The sequence below is a fragment of the Pelodiscus sinensis genome, chromosome 15 (assembly GCF_049634645.1).
Source record: "Pelodiscus sinensis isolate JC-2024 chromosome 15, ASM4963464v1, whole genome shotgun sequence".
Lineage (NCBI taxonomy): Eukaryota > Metazoa > Chordata > Testudines > Trionychidae > Pelodiscus > Pelodiscus sinensis.
Window position 1 is genome coordinate 6,923,276 of NC_134725.1, and position 11,471 is coordinate 6,934,746.

General features: G+C 52.6%; 1 protein-coding gene across 1 annotated transcript in view; it reads left to right on the forward strand.

Annotated features, from left to right (window-relative positions):
* LRRC75B (leucine rich repeat containing 75B) overlaps positions 1–8,354 on the forward strand; it is a 28,658-nt gene extending 20,304 nt beyond the window's left edge. Inside the window, exon 4 of the mRNA XM_075897983.1 lies at positions 6,574–8,354. Coding sequence (XP_075754098.1) covers positions 6,574–7,120 — 547 coding nt within the window. The 3' untranslated portion in view covers positions 7,121–8,354. The remainder of the gene's footprint in view (positions 1–6,573) is intronic.
* Positions 8,355–11,471: the final 3,117 nt, after the last annotated feature.

Below are 11,471 nucleotides of genomic sequence, written 5' to 3' on the forward strand. Positions count from 1 at the left end.
TCTAGACTGGTGCTTTTCTCCAGCTTATCCCCAAGCTGGAAAAAAGCGGCAGCCATGTAAATGCAAAGGCCGCGGGGGATATTTAAATGGCCTTTGGGGTGTTTTTGCCCTTTACTGTATGGGATTTCACAGGGGAAGACCAGCGTGTCTCAAATTAGGGGTCCTGACCCAAAATGGAGTTGCAGGGGGTCACAAGGTTATTGGGGGGGGGTTGTATTGCCACCCTTATTTCTGGTGTTGCCTTGGGAGTTGAGCAGCCAGAATGCAGAGGGTGTTGGCTGAGTGCCCAGCTCAGAAAGCAGCGCCCTGCCAGCAGCGGTGCAGAAGCAAGCATGGCAATACCATGCCATGCCACACTTACTTCTGTGCTGCTGCCTGCAAAGCTGAGTGGCCAAAGTGTGGTGGCTGCTGATGGAAGGCAGTACCATGGAAGGTAAGGCTGGCAGCACTATACCAAGCCATCCTTACCTCTGCGCTGTGCTAGTGGTGGCTCTGTCTTCAAAGCTAGGCTCCTGTCCAGCAGCTGCTGCTCTCCAGCTGTTCACCATTATTGTAGGATTATTGTAGGGAGGATTGCCATAGGCTGTTTCTCTTATTACTTCTCAGCTCTGAAGGCAATGGCAGCTAATGTTCCCTCTAATCTTTTCCATCCAAGTGCGAATTTTTTCCATCCACGTGTGGAATAATTTTTTATGTGCACCAAGGCATGTGCACCATCAGTATAAACAAAACCTGGCTGTGGGCACTCTGTTAATCAACTGGGCAGCATTGAATCTCTCACAAGATGCCGTATACATGCCCAGTTTACAGGGGATATGGACCAAAATCCTTCCTTCAATAACGTGCAACCTCCCTTACAACTCCTGTTTGGGCAGGACCCCTACAATTACAGCCCTGTGACATTTCAGTCACATCGGTGAAATAATGAAAAGTATGATTTTAAAAATCGTGTGACTGTGAAATTCACCAAAATGGACCATGGATTTAATATAGCCCTTGGCACAAGCGAAGGGGGCACATGCCACACAGCGGCCTTCTCTGCTCAGCCATTGCTGTGAAACCCTGCAGAGCCGTAGGCGCTAATGTAGTAAGTGCCAATCACCTAAGTTGAACCAGGGGCAATTAAATGCAATGGCATTGCTTTGTCATCTAAAGATCGGCTAGCAGAAGGTGCTTGTAATGCACTCGCTGGTCCTGAGATGCTTGGGAGTAGTCAGCATACAGAGCATCAGCCAGGAACATGGCCCATGACTTGATCTGTCGCGTTCCCCAAGCCAGCAGTGTAGTAAACAGAGGAACCCGGGAGCAGAGTGCTCCTTACAGTCCAAAGGCCGTTCAGCAGCTGCTGAGCTCTGTATGACACCATCCAGCCCCTTCTTCGTGCCTCGTGTTACATCCTGGTCACGTGCGTGGTGAAGCAATTGTGGAAATTGCTGGGCGAAGGCCCCCCCACCTCCCACTCCAGTGGGACACAGACACAGCAGCAGCCTGCCTGACTCAGGGAAGGATGAGCTGCACGCGGGGTGTTTCCTCGACCCCCGCCTGCAAAGAAAGTGATCCTGCCTATCTGACATGCAGCCAGGTTTGCTTCACGGCACGGTAACGGCCCTAGCTGCGGCTTTCACTCATGCGAGTGTCAGGGAGGAGTAACTCCACTGCCATCAATGACGTGACACGGGGGCAAAGCTGGTACAGGCAAGGTCAGAACCAGCCAGCGTGTGTTTCAATGTGATTCTGTGTTTAGTATGTGAAGAACGTCAGGGGTCGCACAGGGGTGGGGTAGAATAGTGATGGGTCTCTTCCAGGCTCCGGCCACCCATGACATCAGGGGGAGTTCACCATAACTGGTGGAGATCGTTGGAACGTAACTCTCCCGCTGCTTTCTTCCATGACTTAATCCACAGTGAAATCATCACCATTCTTCACATTTCAATGGACACCCTGATGCACCAGAGTTGAAAAAGTCTCGCAAGGGAGCAGGACAGGGTGTACCTCTCTCAAACCTTTTATCTGAGTCAGGCTTCTCCCCAGTATTGCCAGATACCATTGCATTGGTTCGTAGCCAAGTCACACTTTGGAGGTTTCTCTGTGCCACTGTGTGCGTTAGAGGGTTGTGCTTGTTTTTACACAGAAAGCTTAGATTTTCTAAGAGATCTGCTCCAGGAATTATAGTAGACAGGTTCTGTGGCCCGTGTTCAGACTGGAAGGTAACCATGGTCCCGTCTGGCCTTAGAAGCTATGAATCTCAAACCACTCCACCCACAAGATGACAGGGGTTGTATTCGCTCTTCACCTTGTGTTTTACCCTGCCGTTCCCCAACTGTTCCCTGCAATATTTTGCAGAGCTGGCTGTGTGAAACTCACACTGCACCAGCCCCGGAAACCGCAGGGCCAAATGTGAACATCTTCCCTGCGATGTATGTTGCCTTCCCTTCGGGCAGGAAAATGGGGCACCCCAGCCAGTCGAGACAAAAAAGCAGGCCAGGCATGCTGGCATCAGAGCAAACTTGGGGAGGCAGCCAGTCTTGGTGGAAAGAGCGCGACCAGAGGCAGACTTCTTTCGCCCGTATGCATTCCCCCTGCCTCCTCCCAGCTTTTCTCCTGGATAACAAAAAGCCTCTGCACACTGCTCAGCACGCCAGCTTCCTGCAAACTGGTGCTTAACTAATGCAGGAAGCTTCACTGCTGTAGATGAAAGAATCCGTCCACAAGAAATTTTCCGTGTCTGGCCCAAATGCCGTGCCTGCCAGGTCCTAGGGGCCCCGCCCACTTTCCCTCCGCCTTTCCACAATTTGGGGCCAAGAGGAGAGCTCGCCCCTTTTCCATCAGCACAGATTTTCACTGGCCCCTGCTCAGCTCCCCTCGTGCTCGTCGGCTGTGCTGCTGGGCATGCACCATGTACTGCCGTGGTGGCTCTGCTGTGCTGTCACAGTGTGAGGATTTACAGAGCAGCTCTTTCCCGCAGCCGTGAGGGACACCTGGATTTTCTCAGGCAGCACTAGCTCCCCAGCTCAGAAGGGCTTGTTCCTTTGGCCCAGACTTTGCCTGTTTGAGAGCTGTGTGCCCTCCTTTTTCCCCTTTGGCCCTCCCTGGCGTTTCTCTGCAAGCGCCAGCTGGCTCTGCCACCGACTCTCTGTGTGACCTTGGTCAATTCACTTCCCCTTCATTGTCTGAGTCTCCCTGCCTCACAAGGAGGCTGCGTGGATCTGTGGGTGCATAAGAGCTCCGAAGATACAGTCCAATAATTGATTCCCATTTCTGATTAATGGATAGCTTGCCCAGAACTGGGGCGTGGGGGCTCACCCCAGTTGCGAATACACTGGAGCAGGCTGCAACCTGAGCAGTGGCCAGTGGTCATGATGCAGACCCCAGCGTGACCTGCCTGACCTGTGTTGGGGACACCAGCGTTTCTGCTAAGAGGGCCTGCATAGGATTTACCATTTCATGTGGCTCCCTCACTGACGCAAAGGCTGCCATGCTAAGTGACATGGGCCAGACCCATCCCCTCTGCCGTCTGAAGCCAAGACTAACCGCTCATGCTGCCTCCCAATCCACACGCGGCTTGGACTTCGTGATCCCTGTGTCCTGCTGCGTCCTGGCGCAGCTCCTGCCAGCTGGGACTTCAGCTGCCAGAGGCACCCGCCACACAGCCGTGTCTGTCTCCCCGGCTAATTGCTAGCCTGCTCCCTCTTTGCATTGTGTGTTTTGGTCCCCTGCATCCACAGCGTAAACATGTCACAATATTTCCCGGCGCTGCTGTCTCCTGTCAACACTCAACCCGCCCCGAATGAGAGGAGACGCTGCCACCAGCTAATTAGCAGAAAATCCGTGTTCTGGCAGCTCCTCTCTGCACGGAGCCAAGCCATTGGAACAATCCCTTGTATCCCTGGCATGGCACAGGGCCCTTTTCAATCGCCTCGTTAGCATAACCCACCTCGCTGGGTCCCAGGGGCTGCCCTATGAGCTGGCTTGAGTGTTTCTTCCGCGGTTTGGCACTGGGTTCCCCAGCTCACTGTCGGAGCACGAGAATAGGCAGCAGCCCAAATGGATTCCAACACACAATTACTTTCCAGCTGCTTCACCTGGCCCTGTGCAAGACCCTGCAACCTTGGGCACAGGCAGCATGTGTGGAGCACAAAGGGGGGTTTCTGCCGTTCTCTCTCCCTCCCTCCTCCCCATCATTGCTTTTAGTGGGTAATGGCCCAGCCCTGAATTTTTTCCCTCTTGGCCCTGCCTGGCTTCTCTCTGCTGTCGCCCTGAGAGAGGCCTGATCTGTGAGCCAGGAACATGCCCCCTCCTGGCTTTTGGGTTCCAAAAAAGAGCTGGATAGATTCATGGAGGTCAGGTCCATCAATGGCTATTAGCCAGGATGGGTAGGAATGGTGTCCCCAGCCTCTGTTTCTCTGGAGGTAGGTGACAAGAGAGGGATCACGTGAGGATTCCCTCTTGTGTTCCCTTCCTCTGGGGCATCTGGCAAAGCCCCAGTGTGGAGCATTATACACTGCCCACCTGAACCCCCCACTGCTAGTTCAATGACAGCTGCATTTCTGCAATGGAGCAACAGCAGTTTGTGCTGGTTCTTCATGGCCTTGCAACTCTATCGATCCTGTCCCAACGTGGGAGCTAAGCAAGCAGGGAGTGTGATTTGATAGGTTTGATGCCCCTTTGCATGGGTGCAAATAACCCCACACAGCACGGTGAGGACAGGGGGTGGGATGGGTGGAATGCGAGCGTGTGGGGTGTGAGATGTGTATGGAGGCACACAACTGCTTGCATACGTACCCTCTGCAAACCTACCGCGCAGCCCATGGAGTCTGTAACAATGGCCGTAGAAGGAAGGCTCTCAGGCCAAGTGGCGCCACAGGAACATAAGTCGCTAATTATGGTTATTACTGACTGAGTTAGCGCAGCAATTTCCCATTCCAGATTACAGCTTTCCACACTAGGGCCTCCGTACCGAGGGAGGGACTCTCAGGGACACGCACAGACATTGGAAACTAGCCCAGACACGAAGTGTCGAGTAGGGACAAATTCTGCACGTGCAGAGGGACAGATGGGGCCTTTTCCAGCTCATAGTCCTGCGACTCATCAGAGAGCATCCCAGAGTCCACCGTGCCCTGCAGGCGTGACGTACATAAATATGCTTTCACGGCTACACCTGCTCAGGAGCAATTGCTGCAGAGTGAAGCTGGTGGGATAACACTGTTGTCTCAGGCTTGGTAGAGGGCGGTAGCCCTTTGGCTGTCGCACTCGCCAAGAACACTGACTGTCCTGCCTGCTGAGGATTGCATTTCCTTGCAGCCTCTGAAAATGGCTTTGCAATGAAGTGTGATCACATCCTAGCCACCTCCTTGAGAACAGAGAGTGGGGGTGAGAAATGGTTTAGTTTATTCTTAGGCACCTTGCAGAGCTGGGGCCTATGAAGCATCATGTGAATGGTCCCCATTGACTCCAGCAGGGGCACTTGCGTGCTTCAAATTAGATCTTCAGGGAGGGGAGACTGCTGCACAGAAGATGACCCCAAGAACCATCCTGAGGCTCGGGAGCTCGCTGCACTCGATTAGGGACCCGGCCAACCCATAGACACAGAGCAGCGCAGACCCGTCCGCTGGACGCGGGCTTTCACCAGGGCTATGTCCTACATGCGTTTGTAAAGCAGAAGTCAAGGTGGAAGGATTGGAAGTTAAAGTCACTTTAGACCAGCAATGGGCAACCTGGGCTAGCGAGTGGGCTGCACGAGTGGCTCTCCTTCGTCTCAGTGGGCCACAAGATCGTCCTAACCGAGACAGGCGAGGAGTCCTGTGGCACCTTATAGACTAACTGAAGTGTTGGAGCATGAGCTTTCGTGGGCAAAGACCCACTTCGTCAGATGCATGTACTCTGACAAAGTGGGTCTTTGCCCACGAAAGCTCATGCTCCAACACTTCGGTTAGTCTATAAGGTGCCACCGGACTCCTCGCCGCTTTTGCAGATCCAGACTAACCTGGCGACCCCTCTGATACTAACCAAGACAGGCTCCCAGGATGGGGCAGTTTGCTCACTGCACGTGCGTACCTAGAATTTGTGGGGTGTGCTGGCTGAACCACAGCAGCGCTGGGATGGGATGCACTGGGAGCACACGGCTCCCACAGTCAGCATTGTGTGCAAATGGCATGTGCCCGGGCTTTACTTACGTGTCACTTTTGTAGTATCAGTAGGGAAAAAACCATGCAGATGGAAACCAGCAAAATCTGGCAACCCTGTATCTGACCAGCAGTAAACAAAATGTCTCATGGGCCACAGATAAAATCCCAAGGGGCCACATGCAGCTCGTGGGCCACTGGTTGCCCACCACTACTTTAGAGCCTGATTATTGGACATCAGCCTCTGCCACAACCAAAACCCAGAGCTCTGTGCATGGGCCAGCTAGCCATTGGCTTGGGCTGGCCAAGAGAAAATAAATGGGAGCAAGACATCTCGTAAGGGAAATTCCATCCAAGGAGCTGTGATTTGCATTCCATTTCCAGATTCCTAACGAGCTCCCTCCCTTCTCCAGGTGCATCTTTCTAACAAGTTCCCTCTCTTCCTTATTAGCCTGAAGACCAACCTGCAGAAAAAGCTGAGCCAAGACTCCATGGATTTATCAGGGATCCCCCTGACCATGCGGGATGTCCACCGCATGGCCTATTACCTACAGAACAACGGTGACAGCCTCACGGCCGTAGACCTGAGCTTCACCGAGCTGACCGACGACATGATGCGCCTGCTACTGCCCTTCTTCTGGGCCCTGCCCAGGCTCACTCACCTCTCCCTCAACGGCAACAGGCTGACCCGGGCCACCATGAAGGAGCTGACGGACACCATGAAGGACATGAGCAAGTTCCCCTGCTTGGCCTGGATAGACCTGGGCAACAACGTGGACGTCTCCTCCATGCCGCAGCCCTTGCTGGTGGGCTTGCGCAAGCGCCTGAGCCAGCAGACCACCCTGCCCACCATCTACGAGTCCCTCGACTGCGACGCCGAGCTGCCCGGTGGGCAGGAAGTCAGCCGCCCGGAGGAGAGGGGCGAGGGAGGCCCGCAGCCCGTGGCGGAAGACAGGGACGCCCCCGGGGACTTCCCTCAGCAGTGCTGCGAAAGGTGACGTGGCGGCAGGCCTTGGCTGTCGGACGGAAGCCGCGGCAAGGAGCGTCCCCAGTGCAAGAAGGTCCAGCTTCACCGGCTTCTGCTGGCGCGTCTCTCGCCTTTGAGAGCCTGCCTCCCCCGCCCCCACCGCCACGGCCATCGCCCCCATTCCAGACAGGAAGCAGATACTCACAGCCAGCCCGGCCTCGGAGCAGGGGCTCGTTGGAAGATGGGAATTGAGTTGTAGGGTTCGGCGTTTCCCCCTCAGTCTATAGAGGGCAGCGGCGGTGGGAGGAGAGGGGGGGACCCAAATCTCCGTCTAGGTGATTTCTTTCCTCCTTTTTCTTCCGTGTGTGGTAGTTGTTGGGGTCTGAGGCCTGCAGTTGTGGAATGGGAGCTGCCACAAGGGCAGAGATTCCGTCCGGCTTTGTTGAATGCATCAGAGACTGAGGTCAGAGCCCCGCAGAGTGTATCTTCCCCTTGAGCCTGGCTCAGTTTTTCTATTTTCCCAGTGTGTGATTTGTAGTAATGTCCAGACAAAGGGAGTTAAAACCAGGGGGCCCAACAGAGTGTGCTGGCCAGCCAGGGGGGTGAGGGCACGTGACTTGGACTTGCAGTGTCAGGATATTTAGGGCCAGGTTACGAGTGCGCATCGGTGGGAGCGTGACGGGGACGCTGCTCTGGGGGTGGGGAGCACACGGGGAGGAAAGAACCACTCCTTGTGGATGCACACCACTGGCGTGGCACACTCTGCTTTCGTACAACACAGACAAAACCCGAAGGAAGGCGGGGAAGAAGAGCTCACTGAAAAGTCCATGGATGGTGGGGGCTAGAGGGCGAGACGCAGCAGCGCATCTGGGCACAGCCCACACTGCAGCAGAACTGTGGCTTACTCCCCGTTAGACATTCTGTGCGTCTGACCATCTGTGGCTAAGGGTTTCCTAATATTATAGATGGGGTGGGAATGGCCAAGTCGCCATTTCTGGCACTGTCCAGGGAACCAAACCAGCGACACAAGATTTCCAGTGTTTTCCACATTGCCATGCTGTATGCGATCACAATAAATGGTTCTCTTGGACACGAGCGTAAAGCACTAATGCCATGTGTGAGTGTCTGGATCGTTTGTGCCTCTAGCTTTAGCAGTGCACTGGCTGCAACATATAGTTCAGTGTCCTGGTGCAATGCCCACACAGCACAGGAGAGGCCACAGTGGGCATAGCTTAAATGAATAGCAGCAGTGCTGTTAGGAGAACTGCAATTTGGTTTTCTATGGGAGATGCCTGAGCCCTACTGTGCAAGATGCTGGACACACATGCAGGTACAAACATGGGGCTACGTCTACTCTGGCGCATTCTCAGGCAAAAATTCTTTTGCGGAAGAGTTCTTCTGCAAAAAATCTTCCAGAAGAGAGCGTGTACACTGGCATGTGTCTTTGCGCAAGAGCATCCATGCCAGTGTAAACGCTCTCTTCCACAAGAAAGCTCCGATGGCCATTTTAACCATAAAGGCTTCTTGCGCAAGAAATTCATATGCCTGTCTACACTGGCCTCTTCTGGAAGAGCTCTTGCGCAAGAGGGCTTATTCCTGAGTGGGAGCATCAGAGTTCTCGCACAAAAAGCCCTGATTTTATACAGTAGAACGTCAGTGTACTTGCGCAAGAACATGTGGCCAGTGTAGTCAGGCAGTAAGTTTTTGCACAAGAGCAGCCGCTTTTGTGTGAGATTGTGCCAGTGTAGACACAGCCAGGGTGTCCTCAGCTGTAGTCAAGAGGTGCTACCTGTCTCTGGGGCTGCCCAGTGCAGATCTGCTTAAGAAACCGCTTGCAGTTCCCTTTTTAAAAGCCTCTCTCTTCTCTCCCCTTCCATCCCCCTATTTTCTGATACTGCAGCTAATGCTCTGCAATTAAAAATTATGCTTTTGCCTTCTCTAGCACCGTCTCTATGGGGATCGCAGTATGCTTCATTCATAAGGTCTGCTTGGGGCTCTGCACAAGATGATAAGTACTGATAAAGAAACTGAGGCCCTCGCCCTGCCCCCCCAGAAGTTAAGTGACTTTCCCAAGTTCATACAGCAAGCTAGTTGCAGAGCCATGATACCTAGCCTCTTGTCTGAACCATTACACAACAGTGCTTCTCTTTACATCAACCGGGAGTCTATTCGAGGGTGTCGATACCAGGTTTGTTGCCTGCGTAGAATCAGCATTCTCAAGCACATTAATTATCTTATAAAAATTCCTCTCTCCCAGAAGTGGACAGTTTTCGAAGTTCCAGGAGAAGGTTTGTAAAATCCTCTGATATACCTCACCTGTGCAATGTTGTGCCAGAGGAGAAATTTCCTCCTGATTCTAGTCAGCTCTTAGTCTATGAACCAGGAAATCCAGAAGCCTTTAATTTTTAGCTGCCTTACTGGTATAGGAAGCACCACTTTTAATCACATAGGCTGCGTCTAGACTGGCATGATTTTGCGGAAATACTTTTAACGGAAAAGTTTTTCCCTCAAAAGTATTTCCGCAAAACAGCATCTAGATTGGCATGGATGCTTTTGTGCAAAAAGTGTTTTTGCACAAAAGCATCCGTGCCCAGTATAGACGTGCTTTTGCGCAAGAAAACTCCGATAACCGTCAGGCTTTCTTGTGCAAAAAATTAAGGTTCCTGTCTACACTGGCCCTCTTGTGCAAGTATTCTTGTGCAAGAGGGCTTATCCCTGAGCGGGAGCATCAAAGTATTTGCGCAAGAAGCATTGAATTCTTACATTAGAATGTCAGTGCTCTTGTGCAAATTCAAGCGGCCAGTGTAGACAGCTGGCAAGTTTTTGCACAAAAGCAGCCACTTTTGCACAAAATCTTGCCAGTCTAGACGCCACCGTGTCTGAATCTTCTTTTATAATCATACCAGGCTATTTACTTTAACAATATCATGTGGCAGTGAGTTCTGCAGGTTATCTATATGTTGTACAGGGAAATCTATTCTCTTCTTCCCACTTAAAAATTGTGGCCTTTACATTTCATTAGATGCCCTTCTATTTGCCTGATTACTCTGGGAAAAGTTAAATAGAACTATTTAGCTGGTTTCCTCTGTATTACCATCTATAATTCGGTCAAAGTTCCCCTTTACTCTTCTTTCTTCCAAACCAATCAAACCTAAGGGCCATTCTCCATTCACACTGCACACAATGGTATAGTGCAATGGAGCAGAGAAACACGTCCCCTGCCTTTATTGGCTTTTCTCAGCCTGCTTTTGGAATCATCCATGGCCTTGTTATTAGAAGACAGAGATACTATAGTAGTCCAGCATGGGGAAGGCAGCCTTTTGTTGGGGAACAGGTAGCCCGGAAAGCTGCCAGTGGCACGCAGGGACCCAAGAGGGAATGTCACTGATTCCAATCAAGCCTCAGGGGAACATTTATACCTTCACACACCAGTTTGGTGACCAACTTGAGTTGCCTTGAGAGGACTCGGTCCACTTCTGGATAGACAAATTGTACACACATGGGCATCTGTTCCTGACAGCAAAACAAGACAGAGCTGTGCTGAGCTGTTCTGGCCCTGCCTCCAGCTGCCACGTGCAGTTGCTGTGGGCTGCTCAGTGTGGCTCAGGCAGGTTCCAGGGCAGCTGGGAAGGAGGAGAAGCAGGAACCTTCTCAGCCACGCACGTGGCTGTGGGGAGACTTGGGCCCTGGCTGCCTCCCTCCTGCTGCTACCCGCACTGGGGAGGCTTGGGGAGATGCGCTCTTCCCGTTGCATGGGCGGGGCCTCAGCAGAGGGGGCGGGGCTGTAGGAGGGACCACAGGGCTGCCTCCCCCAGCCTCAGCTGCACCGACTGCCCATGCGCACACATCAGGAAGAAAGACGGTCATAGCTGACACTAAAGGGAGGCTGTAACAGGCAGGGAGACTTTGTCTGAGACATTCCAGCCTGTTAGCGGGTGCAGATCTTGCTGAGAGATGGTTAAGGGGGGCTGAGCTGACTCACTGGGGCAGGCAGCTCATTCCCCCAGCTGGGTATAGATAGGCAGTAAAAGGGGCTCTCTAAAGAGCGTATCTAGAGTGCGGGCTGAGTAGATCTGGGCGAGGAGCCCTGGGAGCAGCTATGCCCAGGGAAAAGATTTGGTCTCAGCTTTGTCAATTATTAAATTATTTGTTAGTAAAGCCAAATTAAGGATGGTGACTCTTCAGTGTGTGAACTTCCCGACTTGCCGTTCTTTAAAAGGACACTTTTCTGGCCTAAATAATCACTTGTACTTTGACATATAAAGCACATGAAGGGAGGGGGCAGGATTCTGACTCGCCACCCCCCGTCCAGAAAACATATGTTCTCTAGACTATTGATGGAGCTAAGGGAAAGGAGGGGTGACCGGGGGGTTCTATTTAAG